The sequence below is a fragment of the Bos indicus x Bos taurus genome, chromosome 19 (assembly GCF_003369695.1).
Source record: "Bos indicus x Bos taurus breed Angus x Brahman F1 hybrid chromosome 19, Bos_hybrid_MaternalHap_v2.0, whole genome shotgun sequence".
NCBI classification, from domain to species: domain Eukaryota; kingdom Metazoa; phylum Chordata; class Mammalia; order Artiodactyla; family Bovidae; genus Bos; species Bos indicus x Bos taurus.
In genome coordinates, this window is record NC_040094.1 from 12,288,379 (window position 1) to 12,313,290 (window position 24,912).

At 34.9% G+C, this 24,912-nt stretch overlaps 1 protein-coding gene across 3 annotated transcripts in view; it reads left to right on the forward strand.

Annotated features, from left to right (window-relative positions):
• Positions 1–24,912, forward strand: part of BRIP1 (BRCA1 interacting protein C-terminal helicase 1) — a 182,315-nt gene that overhangs the window by 7,058 nt on the left and 150,345 nt on the right. For all 3 annotated transcript variants that reach the window (XM_027519783.1, XM_027519780.1, XM_027519782.1), the window contains exons 4-6: positions 1,602–1,775; positions 8,025–8,152; positions 9,936–10,055. In XM_027519783.1, coding sequence (XP_027375584.1) covers positions 1,602–1,775; positions 8,025–8,152; positions 9,936–10,055 — 422 coding nt within the window. The remainder of the gene's footprint in view (positions 1–1,601; positions 1,776–8,024; positions 8,153–9,935; positions 10,056–24,912) is intronic.

The following is a 24,912-nucleotide window of genomic DNA, read 5'->3' on the forward strand; positions in this document are numbered from 1 at the left end:
AGTTTAGCACAATGTGTTCATTTAATCCTAAAATAATTTTAAATGTAAGTTATTCCTTTATTTGATGATTCGGAGTATACTGTACATAAGAACCTTGGAATACTTAAAGAATGATTATGAAAATAATTAGAGGATAATTTGTATGTAAAAGATTCAAGAGATAGGGCTGACATGATTATATAGCATATACAAATAATTGCTTTTTAAAAATAAATCCTTTTATATTGTTGCTTATCTAATAACACTAGAAAATGGAATACATGAAAAATTCTAGTTGATCTTTCTACTTGTTTGGATGCCAGAGAATTCTGTAGTAAGCAGAAGTTTATTGTAATATTGTTTTTATGGATTTGTATTATTTCCCATTGCTTTATTTGCTTACACATGTCACATTTACTAACAAAAAGTAGCACTTAACTTTTGTGAAAAACTATTTTATATGATAAATCTGAAAGACAATATTGGATACATTTTAGGTACATAGTTAGATGGCTTTGACCTAAAGTATTAGGAGAATTTTAAATTAACTGTGGATATGTATGTGTATGTATGTGTATATATATGTGTGTATACACACACATACATATACATGTATATACACATACATGTTTTTTAAAAAAATATTTTTGCTACTGGTAAGACTATTAAAGATTAAAAGTAAATATTTTATAAGCTTTTGGTTGTCCACTTTGTTTCTTACTGATGTTTGTCTTTGGTGAAAATGTTAATGAAATTTTAATGGGAGACTCTGGAAAATGTATTTATGTAGTGCAGATGGGAAACTAATATCAGTACTGTATATAGAAAATAAAATACATTATTCAGATTTTTTAATATCTGAATTATATTCTTATACACTGTAGACACACATGCAAAACTATTGCAACTTTGTATTTAAGTAGTAAGAATTACCTGTTTAATTTGAATATTGACTTTAAACTTTTGATACAGATATCAAAAATGATATTATGAAACATGTTTTTTGAATTAGAAGTATAATGTGGGAATGATTTAACCCTTTTTTGTTTACATTATTATTTACCATATTGAACTTTCAAGTTCTTCAGTTAGGAAAATAGCAGTAATTAAGAATGTAAGTAATTAAGAATATGCTTTAGGTATACTTAGTGTTTTAATATATCTCAGTAGTGGTTGTGCCTCTGTTACATTATTAATCTTTGACTATTACTAGATTTTTCTAAATCATTTGTTAAATGATTAAGCTAAATTTGTTATTAGCTTCTCTCTGTATATTTCTGGCATACGTGTTTCTCTCCTGTCCTCATTCGATGTTGCAGATTGAGTGATCAGCTTGTCCAGATTTGCCAGGTAGTTTTCTGATTTTGGAGAAGGAAATGGCAACCCACTCCAGTACTCTTGCTTAAGAGAATCCCATGGACAGAGGAGCCTGGCGGGCTACAGTCCATGGGGTCGCCAAGAGTCAGACACGACTGAGCAACTTCACTTTCACTTTCTGATTTTAGCCCTGAAATTCTGAATCCTGGGAAATCTGCTAATCTTGGGCAAAAAAAGGGTGGTTGTGTATGCTAGCTGTGAAGAAAGATGAATGTTTTTTTAATTGGAGATTCTTTCGTTTTTAGGGAAGCCAGTGGATGAAAGCTTAAGTAAGAAAACTGAAGTACCATTGTCATGTTGTTGTACATGCCATTCAAAGAACTCTGCAAACAGTGATGTGCACCAGCGAACTTCGCATCATTTCAGCAGTCCAAGTACACCACCTTCTGAAAGAAATGGCACTTTGTCAGGTTCTCAAGGTAGTTTATATTTTGCCTGGGTCTGTTGGTATCTGTGATAGGAGTGTTAATTATTGCTGTTATGATACCTAATGTAGATAAATTTGGTTAGCATAATTGGTTATGTATTTCCACCTGATTTCTCTGGAATTATTTTAAATAATACATAGAATGGTCAGAAATCCTTGAACTGTTTTCCTGGCCTAACTTTTAATTGATTCAAACATGTTGCTAACGTAAACCATTTTTAAAGAAGGCAAGGCAAAATTAATGATACTCAGAAACTGATGTTATTTGTAGGCAGTGTTATTAGTTATATGATAGAATTTTATAAAACATATTGATCTGTAAGCATAAGACAAAATCTAATTAGCCTCACTTATTCTTTGTAAGTTTGCCTGAACTTCTGAGACCAGTATCCTATCTGAGAATCAGCTATGTTTCAAGTATGATCCTTAAATGTGTGTGTGTTAGTCACTCAGTCGTGTCCTGCTCTTTATGATCCCATGGACTGTAACCCACCAGGCTCCTCTGTCCATGGAATTCTCCAGGGAAGAATACTGGAGTGGGTTGCCATGCCCTTCTCTAGGAGATCTTTCTGACCCAGGGATCAAACCCAGGTCTCCTGCATTGCAGGCAGATCCTTTACCATTTGAGCTACCTAGGGAGTTCTTACTAGATTTAGTTAAGAGAAATATATTATCAATAACATAAGGTTATTAATTTAAAGATATTTCTTGTGCTTTGACTGTATGGAAAAGATGGATCATTATCTGCTGAAGTCAGAAACCTAGGGCACATCCTATACACTTTGCTCTTCCTTATTCTCCCATATAGATTTCTGTCTCCATTGATATCTCTTAGTCCAGACTGTCATCTCTTGTTTAGAGCATGTAATAACTCCTTTCCTGCTTTCACTCATGCCATTCCTTAACTAATGACAGTCCATGGCTGGGAGAAAAGAGGTTGCCATGATTGACTTATGTCTAAACATTATCCACTTTCTAAAATCAAGGATGGATTCATCTTCCACTAAAGTACTTGACTGTAGAGGATGTTAGCTGCTTCAACTGAAGTGTGTTTCTGTTGGGAATGAGGACGAGGAAGTGGACTAGATACTGGAGAGGTGACCACTTGTGTTGTCTACAGGGTTTTGACTGTTAACTCTCTTGGCTTTCCTTCCATTCCTTCAAAGGGTCATGCTTTCTCCTTTGCATGTGTTAACGTCTCTTCTGAATCAGGTTCCATCTTGTTTACTTGCTCTTCCTTTAGCTCTCAGCTTAAATAGCCTCTTTAAGGCAGCCATACTGCTCTTTCCATCGGATTAGATTTGGTTTCCCTGTTATATTCTGTCATTTCACTGTGTACCTCTCCTTCATAGCACTTGTTACAGCTTATATTATCCATGTGCTGGTGTGCATCTTTTATTAATCTCTGCGTCCCCTAGCAGACTGTATAGTCCATTAGATCAGGAACTATGTCAGTTTGCTCATCGTTGCATAGCTAGCAGAGTGCCTAGCATATAGGTAGTAGTTAGATAAATACCTTTTGTATGAATGAATGGAATTGATTTTGAGCTAATTATAAGAACTCTGGCTTGTTTTATGTACAACCTGAATTTTTTTTTTAAAAGATAGCTTTATTGAAATATACATGACATAACAAACTCTGTATATTTAAATGGTACATTTGGATGAGGTTTAACGTAAGAGTATTTCCCTGAAACTTTCGCCAGCATTAAAATAGTGAATATTATCTGTCACCTTCAAAAGTTTACTCATGCTCTTGTGTTATTCCTCCTTCCCACCGCTAATTCATCCTCCCCAAACTCAGGTCTCCCACATTGCAGGTGGATTCTTTTACCGTCTGAGCCACGAGGGAAGCCCTGCAAACTGTTTATCCAGTCACTTGTTGTTGAATATTTGAGTTGTTACTAGTTTCGGGGCTGTTATTACAAATAAAGCTGTTAGGAACGTTTGTTTATAAGTCATTGTTATGGACATGTGTTTTTACTTTCCTGGGTAGTTATCTAGGAATGTAGTGACTGGATCACTTATGGTTAACTTTTTAAGAAACTTCAAAACTGTTTCCCAGAGTAGTTATGCCATTTTACATTCCTGCCATCAGTGTATGAGGATTCTCGTTTTTCTACATCCTTGCCGACAGTGGTTTGGTAATCTTTTTAGCCATTCTAATAAGCTTATTGTTGCTGTTCAGTCACTGTCACGTCCACCTCTTTGTGACACCATGGACTGCAGCATACCAGGCTCCTGTGCCCTCTGCTATCTCCTGAAGTTTGCTCAAATTCGTGTCTGTTGAGTTGGTGATGCCATCTAGCCATCTCATCCTCTGCTGCCCCTTCTCCTTTTGCCTTCAGTCTTTCCCAGCATCACTCTTATAAGCTTCTAGTGGTATCTTATTGTGGTTTTATTTCACATTTCCCTAATGACTTGTGATGTTGAGCATCTTTTCATGTGCTTATTAGCCATTTGTATATCTTCTTTGATGAACTGTTGAAATCTTTTGCTTGTTTATTGTTTTCTCCTTATCGTTAAGTTTTAAGAGACCTGGCGTGCTGTGATTCATGGGGTCGCAAAGAGTCGGACACAACTGAGCGACTGATCTGATCTGATACATTTTTGAGTACAAGTTTATTTTTTTAATCAAATTTAGGTTTTACTTTTAGGTCTAAGGGTTAATTTTTGTATATGGTGTGAGTGTGGATTCAAGTTCATTTATTTGGCATATGAGTATCTAATTGTTCAGCACCATTTATCAAAAAGGCTGTTCTTTATCTGCTGCATTGCTTTTTTAACTTCGTAAAAAATCAATTTTCAATATGTATGTAACTTGAATTTTAATATAGTTGTGAGTTAGAGTTATTTAGAATAATCTTTTCAAGGATCAGATGGGGTAAATCTGGGTTATATTCTGATACTGTCTTTATATTTTTAAGTAAATTCTTTAGAAATAGTAACTTAAATATAGAAAAGCACACAGAATTCTAAGTGTATAGCTTGATGAATTTTCCCAGAGTAATTACACTCATGTAACTACCACCTAGATGAAAAATAGGACATAGCCAACGCCCCAGTGGCACTTCTCATGTTCTTTTCCACTTGGTATTCTTTCTCATTATAGGTAGTTGCTATTTTCCCTATGTCATCATTGATGAGTTTTGCTTCTTCATAGAAATGGAACTATATTTGTACTCTTGTGTCTGTCAACTTTTGCCTAAAATATTTCTGAGATTCATTTGGGTTGTTGCATAAAGTAGTGGTTTTTATAGCTTTATTTTATGGTATATAATAGATTATATGCCATAATTTATTAATTCATTCTACAATTGTTAGACATTTGGATGGGTTCTTATTTTGGTTATTGATCTTTTATGAGTATTCTTATTCTTTCTGGTACAGATAGGTAAATATTTTCTATTAGATATATAGCTTGGAATAGAATTGCTACTTGTGGTGTATATGATTATGTTGAGCTATAGTAGATAATGCCAACATTTTCCAAATGACTGAACCAATTTTGCACCCCTTTGCCCTACATCTAGTAGTATGTGGAAGTTATGTTGTTCAGCATTCTTGTTAGCACTGGATATTTGAGTCTTTTTAAATTTTAGCCATTCTGGTTCCTTTGTGGTGTTCTTGTGAGTTTTAATTGATATTTCTCTGGTAACTAATGAGATTGAGTGTCTTTTAATGTATTTATTGGTCATTTGAATATCCATCCCCTTTAGTGAACTACCCCTTCAAGTGTTTGCCCATTTTTCTGTTGGGTTGTTTCTTACTGATTTCCAGGATTTGTTGTTGTTTTAAATATATTCTGAATATACTTAATTTCTTTATAACCTTTTATTTTAAAGATTTAACAACGTTGGTAAGCTTCTTGCAAACTCCCCTACTATAAAGACTAGGAAGATAAGCCTTTTTGTATATGCATATGATATAATTTTTTTTCATGAATTGGAGTTAATCATATTTGACACATGGCAGTTTAGTTTTTCTAAAACTGGATTATTGTTTTTGGTAGATATTCCATACCCTTTAATGAGTCCTACGAATTTGCCCCTTGGTTTATTTGGGGAAGGGAGTAGCAAGCTACTCTAGTCTTCTTGCCTGGAAAATTCCATGGACAGAGGCGCCTGGAGGGCTACAGTCCATGGGGTTGCAAAGAATTGGACACGACTGAGCGGCTAACACTTCCTTGGCATTGGCACTTTTACCATTTTGAATAGGATAATTCTTTGTTGTAGATAATTCTGTCCTGCACATTCCACATTACGTGGAATGTTTAGAAGCATCTCTCAGGCCTCAACCCACTAGATGCCAGTAGTACTCACCCTCCTCCCATCTTGTGACAATCAAAAATCTCCAGATGTTGCCTAATGTCCCTGGGGTCTAGGGTGGGATTGTTAAAACTAGCCCAGTTAAGAGTCACTGATCTAGATTTGTTTGTGGTTATTTTACTAGTTTGCCAGGAAATTGTAGAGCTCAAAATTACATGTGTTTTCTAAAATATGTATGGGAATATAAAGGACTAAGAAGAGCCAAGAGAGTTTTCAGGAAGCAGGTTGAGGTGAGAGGACGTGATCTGTGAGATATCCTGATTCGTTATATGTATATGGCTATAATAATTAAAACAGCATGGTATTAGCATAGTGGAAAATAGTGGAGAACCCAAATTCCATTCTACATGTATGCTGAAACTTGATTTTTTTAATAGAAGTGCTTTTGTAGAGCAGAGGGCACAGGGGTTTTCCCATAAGTAGTGAAGCCTCAATCATGTCTGACTCTGCAACCCCATGGACTGCAGCCTGCCAGGCTCCTCTGTCCATGGGATTTTCCAGGCAAGAATACTGTAGTGGGTTGCCATTTGACTATTAAATATCCGTAGGAAAAAATTAAAATTGGAGTCCTACTTTACTCTATACACAAAAACTCATGCCAGGTAGATTAAAGATCTAGGTATGAAAGGCAGAACTGTTAAGATTTTAGAATATAATGGGTTTCAAACTGTGTTCCCAAGAGCCTAAGGAAGAAACATAGCATATAGGGAGAAGGGGACAATGGATCAGCTTAGAAATCCTAAGCAATATTTCTTTAAAAAATATAGTCCTCCTCAGAAAAAGCTTGAAAACCAGTGCTGCGTGGCACAGATTCACTTCTATGTTTGTGCAAACTCGAACTTCTTTTTTTGAAAATGGATTGGACCTGCTGCTCATAGGGCTTTCTCCCCTTAATAGTCTGTAAATTGTATAAGGCCAGGAACTTTTTTCTTCATTGTTGTCCATGGTGTCTGGAATTGTATGGACTCAATATAATAAATGCTTGAATAAATGAATTGAAACTCTGGAAGTGGAGGGAATGTGTAGAGAAGAGCACAGAGTAAGGAAGGTATTTTTAAGAACTCTCACGTTCTAGGGAAAGGGAGAAACCACTGTATAGAACAGTTAAGAACGGTGTTACAGAAATTAAGGAGAAAGGAAATGTGTTTGTTATGTTCCAAGAAGACAGAGTGTTATGTTTGGCTGTATGCCTAGAGGTTATACATATGGATTTTGGAGTCAGACAGCGGGAGTCAAGTCACATGCAGGCCTTGCCTTTTACTTGCCATGTGATATGAGCATGTTACTTGACTTCTTTTAAAACCTAGTGCTCACATTTATAAAATGGGGATCATATTTGGTAATTAAGAGGTCACTGATAAACGAAATTGAGCTTTCAGGATTGTGGAATTAAAAAACAGATTTTAGGAGCTTGATTCTACTGTGTTTTTAGCCTGAAGATCATAGAGAATTTTAGTAGAAAAGAAACATTAAATAAGGCACTGTAAATAAAGATTTTTATACAGATGAAAAGTTTTTGAGAGACTCTTAAAGTTATATTTTTTAAGCCACATTATTGGAAGTGGTCTACAAAAGCATAAACCTATTAAATATCAAGGCTGGACTTTTCCTCTTGAGAACATTTCTTACAATGTTTGCTCTTTGTTAAGTAAATTCAGTGATAAATAACTGATTTTAAAGATGTTTAGCATTTCATATTTTAAAGTATGTTTTGAAGTTATTAGAAATGTCAACATCTTTTTAAAAATTGAAGTGTACTTTATTTACAATATTATATTAGTTTCAGATGTACAGCATAGTGATTCAGTATTTTTACAGATTAAAATCTTACATCCCAACTCCAGTTTTTTTTCCTGGAAAAATTGACTAAATGTAATCTACTTACGCTAATTTTTTATGACTTCTTATATAAGACTCTCCTGAAAAAACTACACTGGCTGCAAAGCTATCTGCTAAGAAGCAGGCATCTATGTACAGAGACGAAAATGATGATTTTCAAGTAGAGAAGAAAAGAATTCGACCCTTGGAAACTGCACAGCAGGTAAACAGTCTTGGCAGTGAAATAATCCCATTAGTTATGGCTGAACAAGGTAGTCAAGTATCAGTCGTTTTCAGTGGCATGTGAAGAGATTAGTTGGATAGTGTCAGATATAAATTTAACGATCAGTTACTGTAATTTCATTTTATATATTTATTCATTACAAAGGAGCTTGTTATAGTAGATTATTCATAGTAGCATGTCATTAAAGTGAAACTGAATGATGCTTATTTATATTTAAGAAATTTGATAGTAAAACATTTACTTATGGCATGTTATAGTAATAGAGTTACTTTGTTCTTTTAACTGCTCTGTTTTTAATCTAACAATGGTGTTTTCTTTTGGCCAAAATACCTCTGATACAAGTATTTAGGTCAGATATTTTTAATATTGATAGTTTTAATGTAATGATAAGGATTACTGTTATTTATTGAGTTTTTATTATGAATAATTATAAAATGTTTATTTTTAAAGACCAAAATTACTAGAAGTTTTAAATGAAATATACTTTTAATAGGTGAATAGAGTTCATGGCGTTGAACTCTTATATTTTCTCATAGAGTTCATAGCATTGAGGTAGGGAGACTGGACTTTAATAGATTCAGTTACAAATAAAGATTATTAATTAATTAGCATGTCATTGTAGATAATTGTGTATTTTTAATTGAATATTCTCAAAAAATGTTTGCATTTTTATATAGTTTGCTCCATGTATAATCCTAACTTCCATAATTAAACCTTGTTTTTAGAAATAGAATAAATCCATTTTCTAGTTTTATATTTGGAAAAGTCCTAATTACAAATGAAGTGTGAATCTTTAAAAATTTTTACCAGTGGGACTTCCCAGGCAGTCCAGTGGTTAAGATTCTGTGCTTCCATTACAGGGGGCATGGGTTTGATCCCTGGTTGAGGAACTAAGATTCCCACATGCTGTATGGTGTGGCAAAATAATAATAATAATAAATTGTATTTAAAAAAAAATTTTACCAGCAAAATGTGTACTTACAGTTGGATGTTGTGAAGTAGGGTTCAAAGTACAACATTTATTCCCTGATTTCATTGGCTTTCATTTCTTTTTTGATAGTAATGAATTATTAGTAGAAATGCTTTTTTTCCACTTCATAGTTTGAGTACATAGGTTTTTGGGAAGTAAGAAAAAGCACATGTAGTTTGGAAAGAAAACAGTGGTATTTATAAAAAAAAATTAGTCAAATACAGTTTGGATTGTTAGTTATCTAACAAGTAATATAATAATAGTAATCAAATAATTTATTCTATCATGTAGGAAATAATGAATATTTACATTCAAATTTTTTTATTCTGTGTTTTTTTTTTTTTAATTTAGAATAAGCTTTTCATGTTTAATTTTCAAATTGGATATGTAGTTGGACTTGGTATAATGCTATTCTTGGTGTCCATATGGTGGGACTATTTTGTGGGAAGATCATTTTACAATGCAGAGTTTTGATACATCACTAATTAAAGCTATTTTGGTTGGAATTTGAGAGATATTACTGTATTCTGTTTTATTTAAGTCTTGTAATAAAGTGCCTATTTGTTAGAAATTTGATTGTTATGGGGGAGCCTGGTGGGCTGCCATCTATGGGGTCGCACAGAGTTGGACATGACTGAAGTGACTTAGCAGCAGCAGCAGCAGTTAGAAATAGTCATTTTTTTTTTTTTTAATGCTAAAAGCGCACACTATAGCTGTTTTGATCTTTGAGAACAACTAGCCTCATCAAACTTTTAGTTTACAATAAACTTCAATTTGGTTCTGTATTTACAGATCAGAAAACGTCATTGTTTTGAGAAGGAGGTACATCATTTGGATGCAAAAGTTGCTTCAGAAAAGACCACAAAACTCAACTCTCCATTAGGAAAGATAAACTCCATTTCTCCACAGAATGTATGTATTTATGACATTGTTCAGTTTAAAGAAGGCAAATGTGGTATTTGTTAATGCATTTTTGAAAAAGAGAAAGACTATATAATCAAGAGTAGAGAAAAACTCAGAAGTCTTAAGTGCTGTTGCATGTATACTGCTGTGAGAAATGGGAAACCTGTGCTCTTTGTGCCCGTTTCTTCACTTATAAAATAAGAGAATTGGACTGAGATGAGCTGTGAAAAGGTTTTTTTTTTTCCCCCGTCTTGTACATTCTAATGTTTGTGAATTCCACTTCCTAAATTTCTTTCAGTGTTCTTAGGGCATCAGTTCTCAAGGATTAGGCCAGGGAACTCTGGAGATTCCTGAGATTGTTTTTAGGCAGTCTGTGGGGTCAGAAGTACTTTCATAGTGATGTTAGGATGTTACTTACCTTTTTTTTTTTAAACTGTCTTCAGTGTTTGCATTGATGGTGCAAAAGTGAAGACTGGTAAAACTCTGATGCTTTAGCACGATCAAGATAGTGGCACCAACTTGTGTTAATAGTAATTTTCTTCTCTGTCATTAATGCATAATTAAGAAAAGCCAGTTTCACTTAAGAATGTCCTTGATGAAGTAGTAAAAGTTACTAATTTTATTAAATTTTTCACCTTTAAGATTTTAATTCTGGGTTAAGAATAGTTTTTGTAAAACACTTTGACATTCAGGAGTAGAATGGTTATCTTAAAGAAAAACACTTGTAAAATAGTTTGAATTGTGAGCTGAACTAGTCACGTTTTTCACAGAACATTGTTTTTACTTCAAAAAATAACTGACAGACTGTGGTGATTCTTGAAAATAAAGTGAGTCTGATAAAATTTGACCTTTCAAGTGAAAAATCAGAATTTGAAAAATTGTATATACCACTGTGAGGTTAGCAGTTTTCTGATACTTAAAAGACTTTTTTCTGATGATATTTATTTGTAGTGATATTATATATGTGACTTTTTGATATTATATAATGAAATATGTTAACATTTATTTATAAGATCTGTAAAATCAGTATACCAAATGTTTTCAAAATGACATGTTTATGATATTACAAAATGATGCCTGGAAAAGATTCATCCAAATGCAAGACAGACCAATGGACATTTTTCTTCTCACCATCCTTAGGCAATGACAGATTTTTTTTTTTTTTTCAGTCACTATTGGCTAGTTTTCATTGCCATAGTTTTATTTGAATGGAATCATGCTTGGTAATTTTTTTATTGAATTCCAAATATTGTGAATTTTCCCTTGCTAAATACTGGGTATTGTATTTCTACAAACCCTCTTGACTTTTTTTCTGGGATGCAGTTATTACTTGGAATCAGCTTGATCCTTTTGGGTCTTGCTTTTAGGATGTGTTAGGGAGGACTTGATCAGGGTTTAGTTTTGGGCTACCTCAGTAGAGGCTGGCTCCTTTTGAGTCCTCTACCTAATCATGCTTCATGAATTAAGACGTTTTCTAGCCTAGCCGGTGGGAACGGGCACTGTTTCATGCTCTACGTGAGTGTCTCATTTCAGGTGGTTCTTGGCCGCTGTCTTAGATTGTCTCCTCATTGGTGTGTGCTGATCAGTACTCTACTAGATACTTGAGAGGTCCTTCTGCAGACCTCTGGAGTTCATTCTCTGTGCAGCTCTCTCCTTTCTGGTATTCTTATCTCAGAACTTTATTGATCTCCCTGAACTCTCAGCGATATCTCTTCAGGTTGAGTTTTCTGGGCTGTATCTGGGTTTCCCTTCCTGGTGCCACATCCTGGAGACTCTCAGCACAACAAGCTGAAACAATCATAAGGCTTAATCTCCTTTGTTTCCCATCCCTCACGGATAACTCTTCCTTACCGGATGTCCTGTATCTTAAAACTATTGTTTCATATAGCCTGTATTTTTTGTTGTTGTTGTTCAGGTAAGGGATGAAACAAGTCATTGACAAATTCCAAAAGTGTTTAGATGGCTTATAAAGCTCCTGTTTACTTGTACAGACTTTAAGCCTTTATAAACTTTTTGCATTCTTTTTCTCTTTCTCCTCCTTCCCACTCTGTTTTGACTGACTTCTAATTCTTCAGGAAGCCTTCCTTGGTGTTTCCAGTTTTGAGTTAGATTCTCATCTGGAATGTTCCTTGTATTTCTCAGTTTTTGACACTTACTACTCTTCATATCTTCTCCACCTGCTCTGAGTTCAGTTACAGACAACACCAGGTTCCCTAGTAGACTGAGGCCTCCTTGAAGACTGTGAGTGCTTTATTCATTTCTGTTTCAAGCACCTAAGCTCATGCCAGGAACCTAGTTGTAGACTGAGTGAATCCATACCATAATCCCTGCCCTCAAAGAGCCTTCTTTTAAATTCTTGAAAATACTAAGCTGGGGTGGGGGGAAATTGTCAGTTATCTTCAGAGAAGCCTTGTTGGGAGAAGTTGTCTCAGTTTTTAATATTGTCAGTAATAATATATGCTTTGTGTTTGTCTCTGCCAATGTTTCCTTGCTCATTTTCTTTCATAGTACCTTATTGTCTTCATAGCCCTTACTGTTTGAATTTATTAGTCTACTTGTTTATTATGTGTTTGTCCTGTTAGAATGTAATGTCAGTCTTTTTCACAAGTATCTCTGGTACCGAGGATTAGCATATGGCATATATTTAGCATATATTTAGCCTGTGGCATATATATTTGTTGGTAGAATCTTACTGAATTCTTATGATGACTATGAGGCAGGTACTATTGTTATTCTCATCGTATAGATAAGGAAACTGAGAAGTAATTTGCCTAAGGTCACAAAGCAGAAAATTGTGGAGTTATTATATCCTACCTAAGCAATCTGATGCTCTGGCAGATGCTCTAATTACTTTATTATACATTCTCTAAAATGCCTCTCAGAAATTCTGGAGCTATCTAAACAGTATTCTAACATCAAGATAAGGAAAAAATTATGTAGAAGCCTAAAGCAGAAAGAAATCAAGTCTAGAGTAAGCTATGATTGGATAATAGCTAAAGTGAAATAGAGAGTGATTTTACTTTTAATTTCATTTTGGTTTTTTAAAGACAATGGACTCAAATCAGACAGCCTGGGTTTTAATCACAGTTCTGCTCTTTACTACTTTTGTAACCTTGATTAAGTTTTTAAACTATTGCTACTTCAGTTTCTCATTTGTTAAATGGGTATAGTATTTATCTTACAAAGCTGCTAGAGGATTAAACAATTTAATACTTATAAAGTGCTTAGACTGTACCTGGCATATCTTGATGCTTATTAAGTGGTTCAGTTCAGTTCAGTGCAGTTCAATCGCTCAGTCGTGTCCGACTCTTTGCGACCCCATGAATCCCAGCACGCCAGGCCTCCCTGTCCATCACCATCTCCCGGAGTTCACTCAAACTCAACGTCCATCGAGTTGGTGATGCCATCCAGCCATCTCATCCTCTGTCGTCCCCTTCTCCTCCTGCCCCCAGTCCCTCCCAGCATCAGAGTCTTTTCCAATGAGTCAACTCTTCACGTGAGGCGGCCAAAGTACTGGAGTTTCAGCTTTAGTATCATTCCTTCCAAAGAAATCCCAGGGCTAATCTTCAGAATGGACTGGTTGGATCTCCTTGCAGTCCAAGGGACTCTCAAGAGTCTTCTCCAGCACCACAGTTCAAAAGCATCAATTGTTCGGCGCTTGGCTTTCTTCACAGTCCATCTCTTGCATCCATACATTAAGTGGCAGGTGGTAGTAAAAGTAGCTGCAGCAGCAGTAGTAGTAGCAGCATAGTTGTATATTTTTATGCTGCTGATAAAAGCTATTATACTGGTTAATAATATAAATTTTTAAAGTTAGGTTTATAATTAATTATTTTAATTTGTGTTGATGATGTTTACGACTCAACCTGTTTAGAATTTAGGTTGCTTGACCAAGAAGAGCTACCATTGTCCTGGCTGAGTACTTTTAAACTTAATTTTAAACTAAGTTCTTAGATTGATTTCTTGTTTTGCTTGTGTAGTATGTTGATCATTTATTATGATCTCATTGGCAAAGTATAATTGTATCAATTCATGTGTATTTGTATTTTTATATCAGGTATTTTTTTAAAACCAGAAATTATAGATTTTCTTTCTTGGGTTTAGCTGATATAACTCTGCATTACCTTAGAAATGGAGTATTTTTCATAGGTGGGTGATTTATTATCCGTACTGTTAAAGACATGCGTTTCTAGCAATCTTCTTGTAAGTTTGAAGATTTATTGAACAAGCTAAATCTCAACTAACTCTAGTAACTCAAATGATAACATTTCACTAGTGACTTTTTACTTGTAAGAAGACATACGGGATACTTGCCATACTAATTAAGCATGCATACAGTAAATTTATCAGACAGCAGAGTACTTTTGCAATGACAGAAAAGACCATATGGCTGAGCTCTAATATTTGTTCTCTTTTTTGCTAGTCTATACTGAAAAGCATGAATATATAAAGTTAACTTTATGGAAAACCCCACAAGTACTTATGTAAAATGATCTATTATTTTCAATATTTTTTTTCTTAACAAAGATAGAGTAAGCAGTTGCAATAGAAGCATAATTAGTACAAAATGTAAAGTTTTAGCTAATGTGAATGTTTCTTTCTTTTATACTTTAGTAAATTGTTAGAGAAGGCAATGGCAACCCACTCCAGTACTCTTGCCTGGAAAATCCCATGGACAGAGGAGCCTGGTAGGCTGCAGTCCATGGGGTCGTGAAGAGTCGGACATGACTGAGTGACTTCACTTTCACTTTTCACTTTCATGCACTGGAGAAGGAAATGGCAACCCACTCCAGTGTTCTTGCCTGGAGAATCCCAGGGACGGGGGAGCCTGGTGGGCTGCTGTCCATGGGGTCACACAGAGTCGGACACGACTGAAGTGACTTAGTAGTAGTAGTAGTAAATTGTTAGTAAATTTAGTAAATTTTAGTAAATTGTTAAGAAAACCTCTAGTATTTTGTATTTTGGCTGTCATCTTAATTTTAAAAGCTTGTAGTAGCATTTGTAGTAAATCTTACATGGATATTTAGCACTAAATAATACATCTTGTTTTTCAGAGAACCAGGGCTAAACCTTTTCATGGATATAATATAATAAAGAATCATAGGGATATACGTAAAGGTCATTTATTTAAAGAAAGGAGTATTTGAGTATAGTAATATTTTTTTTACCTGCTAGAAATGTACTTTGGCTTCTAGTTCAACTTTTTTTTCTCTTTCTCTTTTTTAATGGAGGTATAATTGACATTTAATATGTTAATTTCAGGTGTATGGTATAATGGTTCATTATTTGTATACATTGGGAAGTGATCACCATAAGTATAGTTAATATCTGTCACCTTATGTAGTTGCAAGGTTTTTCTTCTTATGATGAGAGCTTTTAATATTTACTCTCTTAGCTTCTGCCAGGTATGTAATATAGTATTATTAACTATAGTTGCCATACTCTACGTTACATCCCCATGACTTATTTTATAACTGAAAGTTTATACCTTTTGACCTCTCTCATCCATTGCTTTTGCTCTTCACCCCCCTCTCTGGCTGCCACTAATCTGTTCTCTGCATCTGTGAGCTTGTTTTTTTTTTTGTTTGTTTGTGTCTGCTTTTAGATTTTACATATAAATTTCTTTCTCAGTCTTAGTCCATTAAGTGTAATGTCCTCCGTGTTCATCCATCTTGTCCCAGATGGCAATATTTCTTTTCTTTTTTTTATGGCTGAATAATGTTCCATTTTGTGGGTATGTGTGTCTGTGTGTGGGGGCACACGACTGAGAACGCATGCAACTCAAAGGGAGCATTTATTTTTTAGAAGAATAGTTATTTGGATTTGTAAATTAATGGTTTAGTTCTCTTACCTCTTGTTGTTCAGTCGCTAAATCGCGTCTAACTCTTTGCGACCCCACGGACTGTAGCCTACCAGGCTCCTCTGTCCATGGGATTTCCCAGGCAAGAATATTGGAGTGGGTGGCTGGTTCCTTCTCCAGGGGATCTTCCCCACCCAGGGATTGAACTCACGTCTCCTGCATTGGTAGATAGATACCTTTCTACTGAGCCACCTGGGAACCCCTTCTCTTATCCCTACAAAGATAAAATGTTATAGTTTTCATACATTTAAAGTCTATAGTTGTATTATTTTCTGGATAACTTTCCCCTATAAATTAAGTGATAAATTAGTTTAATGATTTCTGTTTATTTCTAAATTTGACATTACATTTTTTATGTTTTTCTTTTAAGTTTTCTTAGTTATGAAAATAATTTAGCTTCTAACCTGTGAATTAAATTGGGTAGTTGTCTTTTTACCTTCCTATTATCTCTAGTCAGCTTCCTTACTCTTTAAGTCAGAAAATGTCAATACTTCCTCTCTTGAATAAATTAACCTTCCAGTGTCCCTTGCTTTTCCCCATTCCTTATATTTTCAGATTCATGTTTTTTATACAGTTAATTCATATGTCAAAGATCTAGTGAGGCATCAGGCTCCATGGTCAAAATATGGTTAAGAAAAAATACTATATTTTAGAATAGAATACCACCGTTCTGATGGAAAAAGCAAGAGAGTTCCAGAAAAACATCTACTTCTGCTTTATTGACTATGGCAAAGCCTTTGACTGTGTGCATCACAACAAACTGTGGAAAATTCTTAAAGAGATGGGAATACCAGAGCACCTGACCTGCCTCTTGAGAAATCTGTATGCAGGTCAGGAAGCAATAGTTAGAAGTGAACATGGAAGAACAGACTGGTTCCAAATAGGAAAAGGAGTACGTCAAGGCTGTATATTGTCACCCTTCTTATTTAACTTCTGTGCAGAGTGCATCATGAGAAATGCTGGGCTGGAAGAAGCACAAGCTGGAATCAAGATTGCCAGGAGAAATATCAATAACCTCAGATATGCAGATGACACCACCCTTATGGCAGAAAGCGAAGAATTAAAGAGCCTCTTGATGAAGGTGAAAGAGGAGAGTAAAAAAGTTGGTTTAAAACTCACCATTCAGAAAACTAAGATTGTGGCATCTAGTACCATCACTTCATGGCAAATAGATGGGGAAACAGTGGAAACAGTGACAGACTATTTTTTGGGGCTGCAAAATCACTGCAGATGGTGACTGCAACCGTGAAATTAAAAGACGCTTGCTCCTTGGAAGAAAAGTTATGACCAACCTAGACAGCATATTAAAAAGCAGAGACATTACTTTGCCAACAAAGGTCCATCTAGTCAAAGCTGTGGTTTTTCCAGTAGTCATGTATGATTGTGAGAGTTGGAGTATAAAGAAAGCTGAGTGCTGAAGAATTGATGCTTTTGATCTGTGGTGTTGGAGAAGCCCTGGACTGCAAGGAGATCCAACCAGTCCATCCTCAAGGAAATCAGTCCTGAATATTCATTGGAAGGACTGATGCTTAAGCTGAAACTCCAGTACTTTGGCCACTTGATGAGAAGAACTGACTCATTTGAAAAGACCCTGATGCTGGGAAAGATTGAAGGCGGGAGGAGAAGGGGACGACAGAGGATGAGATGGCATCACCGACGCAACAGACATGAGTTTGAGTAAACTCCAGGAGTTGGTGATGGACAGGGAGGCCTGGCATGCTGTAGTCCATGGGTCGCAAAGAGTTGGACACGACTAAGTGACTGAACTGATATTACCTTGTTCCACCACTCATACTCGTTTTTCTAGAATTTATTTATGTATATGCTCTTAATTCTTTTAATAAATCCTCAAAATCAGTGAGGTATTTTCATAGACACATTTTATGCTTATTCCTGCTGTTTATTTAATAAATGCCAACATTGTATATATACTTCCACAAAAGTAATTATATTCCTTGATTTATAATAGTATTCATTTTTGCCTAGTGTGTAGAGAAGAGTTGGGTCCAGCAGAGTGCGCTGTTGGTCTTCAGATAAAGTGTTGATGTGCAAAGCCTTGGTCTGTTTTTCTTTTCCTTCTTCTTATACCACTATCTTGCTTTCTTTTCTGTCTCTTTTTCTCTCCCTCTCTTCACCCCCCACTGCCCTTCTCTATCTTCCTCTAGTGCTTAATATATTCTTTAGGATCTCAGGAGAAAATGACCAATTTATTTTGAAAAGTCATTGTTTTACAAGTCATTTTCTCATAGTTTTACATTTTATTTAAGATAACTGCTTATGTAGTGGAACAATGCTTACCATGTTTTAGGAACTCTTCTGAGCATTCTGAAAATACTACTTGACTTGGTAAATACAGGTTCATGTGAGCTAATGGTTATTGCCAGTCCATTTAAGTTTTGTGTGAATTTGACAATTTTCAAAATAAAACAAAAGAATTTAATTGAATCCCTATGATAACCTTATGTGGAAAGTATTAATATTTAATGACAGATGAGGAAACTGATTCCCAGATTAACTTCATGTCATGAAACTGATGAGTAGAGGCTGGTTTAAAACTTAGGCATTCTGGCTTTAGAATTGATACTCTCAACCATGTTACTGTTCTTCTTCTGAATAGAGTCTTCCAGATGACCTATAGATTAAAGACAGTTTATTTTTGTACTCTCATAGATAATATTATATAGATAATTCATTTAAGATTCGTTGCTCTTTTAGACTCTCTCAATACCCTATTCTTTATGATGCTTACCAAAGTTTATGATTACGGGTTTATTTGTAGGTTTCATGGTTTTACTTACCTCCTTGCCAGGCTGTCGCTAAGAACAAGTGTGATGTCTCTCTTGTTCACTTTTTTATAACCAGCATCTGGCGCAGGACCTATACCTAGTAGGTATTCATATATTTGTTGAATAAATGAATGGAAAAATGACTAACTTTAAGAAAGTGTATTATTTACCACTGTTTCTTACAGTACACTTTAAAAGTTATAGTTTTTTAATGTCCTAGCACACAAAAATAAAAGATCAAATAATGATTTCAGGGACCAAGAGGTAAAACTGGTATTTAATATAAACAAAAGATTAGAAACAACTTTTATTTTCTATAGCTTCTGTAGGAACAAGTTGTTAAATAATATTATCACCTAGATGAAGTATAGTTTATTCAAGGCAGCAAAATTTTAGAAAACTGTTATATGCCATAAAATTAAGATGATAACTTATATTTCTATAAGAGTTAATAATAACATAGTGATGGCTTTTCAGAATATATATTTGCGCCAGGCAGTTTCTATGTTCTCTCATATATTCTTACATCAGCTCTGTGAATAAAATAGAGCAGATATTAGTCTCGTTTTATAGGTAAGAAAATTGAAGCCCAAAGATATGTTATTTGATGATGGTAATAGTTATAGGTATATGATAGAATTGTGATTTGAGCCTACTTCTAAAATAGAGTTGAATATAGATTCATGGATTATAAATGCTGGAAAAGAAGAGAAAAGGAATGGCTGGGAAAATGTTTTGTTTTCTTGTTGACTGTTGAGGAAAACAGCAAAGTTGGCAAGAAAGATTTTTATTCAATATATCTGTCATTAAAATATCTTCTTTTAGTCATCTTGCAGTTAGAGAAGGTTAAAGTATCTTAAACATTTTGTGTATTCTATCTAATAAAGAGTCAAAGGAAGTTTTAAATTCAAAACTAAATAGGACTATACATTGTTTGAAAAAAAACTGTATTAGTATAAACCATTACAGAGTAAAAATTATAATATTCTCCCTAAACTATTACTCCATCCCCCTTTCTGCTTCCCAGAAGTATACAAGAGGAACACCTTCATGAGAATCTTTCTGGATTGTTTTGTATAAGTTTACTACAGATATTTTTCATAGTTCTTCTATAATTAAATTTTGTTTTTACATTTAACTCTCTTATTTATAGAGTTTATTTTAATATATTCATGAGGCCAACCTTTAACTATGTGCTTTTCCAAGTAGATGATCAGTTGTCCCAGTGTCAAAATTTTTCCTGATTTGAAGGTTTGCTATTATCATATACTAAATTATTATATATACTTGGATTGGTTTCCAGACTTTTTTTTTCTATTTGCCTTTTAATTTTTTTCAAAGCATGTATGTATATAGTCAGAATCAAAGAATTCTAGTGGCTTCAAACAAAAAGCAGTAGACACCCGCCCTTGTTCTAGTTGCTACCATTTCCCGCTATGTGGTCACTCATTTTTAATTATTTTGCCTGTTTATTCTGATATTTATTTATCTTTAAAATGATAAGCACTTACAGTCTTTTTCTTGAATTTTCAGTTTTGGATAACTTCTGTTTTCTTCCTACTGTCTAATTTTTTCATTACTTCTCCCCTTCAAGCCTCACAATGTTTGCTGTTTATATTATTATAATCATGTAAGTATCATTAAAAACTGAGCCGAGAGTTATATTATGATTACACTCCTTTGCCCAAACCAGGTTTTATTTTTTCTAGTGCTTAAATGTTCGGAGAAGGCGATGGCACCCCACTCCAGTACTCTTGCCTGGAAAATCCCATGGATGGAGGAGCCTGGTAGGCTGCAGTCCATGGGGTCGCTAAGAGTCGGACACGACTGAGCGACTTCACTTTCACCTTTCACTTTGATGCATTGGAGAAGGAAATGGCAACCCACTCCAGTGTTCTTGCCTGGAGAATCCCAGGGACGGGGGAGACTGGTGGGCTGCCGTCTGTGGGGTTGCACAGAGTCAGACACGACTGAAGCAACTTAGCAGCAGCAGCAGCAGTGCTAAATGTTAGTCATGTTATTTGCTTAGTTTTCGATATATCTGTAACTATTTATCTCTAAACTCAGAACTTAAATTCGGTTAGCTCATTCAAATGCATCAGATCAAGAATAGCCATATTTTTAAAACTCTCAATATTTAGTGAAAATAATGAAAAAATCCTTTTATGATGTTGAATTTTAGTATCTATAGTTTAATGATTTTTTTTTTAATACAAAAGTACTATCCTTAGCAAAAATTTGGAAACAATCAAAATGTGTATTCTGGTTACTGATATTAATCTTTAATTCAACTATCCCCTCAGTATCAAACCCTGTTATTCTGCTTGCTGTCCCCTTTTACACACACATACAATTAGTTACCAGTTTCTGTGTAACAAACCAACCATTTATTTAGCTTACTATTCTGAGGGTCAGCTGGGCTCAGCTGTGCATTTCTCTTGATCTCAGCTGGGTTACTCATGCCATCCATGGTTAGCTACAGGTCAGCAGGACAACTTTGCTTCATAGTGTTGGCAGTTGGCTAGGACATGGGACCATGGGGTGAGAATCTCTCATCATCCAGTATACTAAACTCAGCTTATATATATAGGTGGCCCCAAGGAACAGCAAGAGAGCAAGCCCCAAATACCTTTTGAGCCTCTATTTCCTAATATCCCAGTCATCAAAGCAAGTCACATGGCCAAACCCAGATCCAAGGGATAGAGTTCACCCCTTGGTGAGAAGAGGTACAAAATGACCTTGCAAAAAGGGTTTACATATAGAAATGAGAAAAATTTGTGGCCATTAATATATATATGTGTGTGTGTGTGTGTATATATATATATTTATATATGTAAAATACATTATGCATATACTTTTTAAGAACAAAATTTGGATAGGATTTATTATTAAAAAAACTTCTTGAAATTATTTGGCCATACTGCAAGGCATGCAGGATCTTGGTTCCCTGACCACAGATCAAACCTGCTCCCTTGTGGTGAAAGTGTAGAGTCCTAATCACTGGACTGCCAAGAAATTTCCATTAAAATTTGGACTATAGTGTATATAGCTTTTACTTTTCACCTAATGTGTCATGTTGTAGAAAAGGCTTTTAGAAATCCTAAGTAGTTTATTTTGATGCGGTTTTGATCTAACTTTTTTTTTTTCCTATGCCAGGAGTTTGCAAACTACAATCCATGGCCCAGTGCCTGTTTTTATAAATTTTGGGGATCACAACTTACATTCATTATATATTGTTTGTGGCTACTTTTGTGCTACAATGGTAGCATTGAATAGTTATGACAGATACCACGTGGCTCACAAAACTTAAAATATTTACTCTTTGGCCCTTTAAAAACAGTTTACCAATCCTTGTCCTGTGCCAATTGTGGTAAGTGAGGCCAGAAATTGGTGGCCTTAGTGTGAACCTCTTGCTTTATCTGCAGATTTACCTGAGGGCAGGGTGATAGAATGGATGAGTAATTGCCTGAGTGAGTTTCCTTCGGCTCCAATAGTTATGATTTTTTTAAGAGCTTGTAGAAGACATAATAGTGACCTCTACAGTAGAAATAGAAAGGATTATTCTCAAAAATTTCAAATCTCCATCATGCTGAATGAACTTCATGGTGAATGTTTCGGAAAGATTTGACGGTTATTTTTGTTGATGTGTAGAAACATTTAATACATACAGCAGTCTAGCTGATGTGTATACACATTTAGTGATAGTAGAATCTACAGTTGCCATTTAGAAGCTTTTCACTCAGTGATCGTGGGAATGGAAAAATAACTTTACCTTAGAAAACTACATGTTAATTGACCAATTTTCTGACCAGTAGATAGGCAGATAGATTTCTTTATTAAAATTTTTAAAGATTTTGACATAGTCACAGCATTATACAGAAATTAGAAGTACAGTGCAAATATATATATATTTTCCCATGAGCCATTTGATAGTAAGTTATTCATGTGATGTTCCATCACTCTGGAATACTTTTAGTGTCCATTTTCTAAAGCAAAGACATTCTTTAATAAAACCATAAAAGTCAGGAAATTATAATTGGTTCATTGTTATCTACTATTCAGAACCAGATCAAATTTTACCCATTGTCTCTATGAAGCTTTTATAGCAGAAATGCCCATCCAGATCAGAATCACACATTGCTTGTATAGTTGTCATTTTGTTATTTTCTTCAGTCTGGAGTCTTTCCTTGTCTTTCATGACCTTGACACTTCAGAAGACTATAGCCTTTCTAGAATGTCTCTCAACTTTGGGTTTTGTTATCATTAAATTACAGTTATGTATCTTTGGCAAGAATGTTACAGAAATGATGCTGCATTCTATCTATTGCATCTTATGAGGCAGCAAATAATTTCATTACATTACTGATGATTACTTTGATGACTTGATAAATACGCTAGGCATCACTGTAAAGTTATCTTCCTTCTTAACTGAAGACTTCGTAGGGTGGAACTCTGAAACTATATAAATAGCATGTCTTTATCAAACGTTCAGTTTATTCATTTTATATTTATTTTTATGGACTTATGATTTTCCATTTTATTAAGTGTTAATCCATTATATGATTTGTTTAAATGCTCAAGTTGGAGTTTTTTTTTTTTTTATATTTCTGACATGTGTCCGTTGTTATTAGAGCACTTGCCTTCTGGCATAGTAAGATGTTCTAGAGTCATCTCTGTCTTGTTTTCCTCCCCTAGTCCTAGATTCATCCATTTTTCCAAAGAACCTTGGTTTCTTTTAAATATTATTTAGAAACCAGGTTTTTGATACTGATTTTACCCATTGCTATTGGGGTTACTGTCCCAGGCCCTTTAAGCAGACAGAACTAGGCAGTATGTGTCTGTGTAATATATATGCATGTATATACACACACAAATGTATATATTTACGGATACATGTTTCTCTATTTGTATGTTAAAATTATGTGTTCATAACAATATATCCAATTCCAGTTGAACACCAGAGAGTTCATTCTATTTCTTCCTTTTTATAATTTTAAATTAAAAACCTATTCCTAGTTTTTCAAAACGTTAAAAATAGAATTACTGTATGGTAATTCCATTTCTAGGTATATATATCGCAAAGAATTGAAAGCACATATTGAAACACATGGGCTTCCCAGGTGGCACAGTAGTAAGGAATCCGCTTGCCAATGCAGAAGGCACAAGAGATGTGAGTTCAGTCCCTGGGTCGGGAAGATCCTCTGGAGGAGGAAATGGCAACCCACTCCCATATTCTTGTCTGTACACCAGTGTTCATAGCAGTGTTATTCACAAGAGCCAGAGAGTGAAAACATTTATGTATCTATTGAGAGACGGATGGATAAACAAATACAGTGTATACATGGAATATTTAGCCCTAAAAGGAAGGAAGTTCTGACACATGCTACAACAAAGATTGAAGATATTATGCTAAGAGAAATAAGCCAGTTAGAAATGGACAAATATAGTATAATTCCACTTACAGTTTACTTTGTATTTGTGTATTGATGTGAGAGTTGGACCATAAGGAAGGCTGAGTGCTGAAGAATTGATGCTTTCGAATAGTGGTGCTGGAGAAGACTCTTGAGAGTCCCTTGGACAACAAAGAGATCAAACAAATCAGTCCTAAAAGAAATCAACCCTGAATATTCATTGGAAGGACTGATGCTGAAGCTGAAACTCCAATACTTGGGCCACCTAGTATGAAGAGCCGACTTACTGGAAAAGACCCTGATGCTGGGAGAGACTGAGGCAAAAGGAGAAGTGGGTGGCAAAGTACAAGAGGTTAGATAGCATCACTGACTCAATGGACACGAACCTGAGCAAACTCTGGGAGATAGTGAAGGACAGAGGATCCTGGCATGCTGCAGTCCACGGGTCTGCAAAGAGTCAGACACAACTTAGTGACTGAACAAGAAATATGTTGCTGCTATAGAAATAGAACTCATTTTTGTATATTGACCATATAACCTTCAAACTTGCTAAGTCACTTTTTGGTTCTAGTTGAAGATTGGCTCTTTGGAAGATTTTATAGGGCTTTCTAAATACAGAGCTATATGTTTGCATTCTCTAATAAACATTATTTTACTTTTAGTATTTGGCTTTAATATGTTTTCTTATTTTATCTTAGTGACTAGGATATGCAGTACAAGGTTGAATTGGAGTGGTGAGAGTAGACATCTTTGTTCAAGTTTCATTGGGGGAGAAACCCGTTAAGAATGATGATTGATGTGGGTGTTTT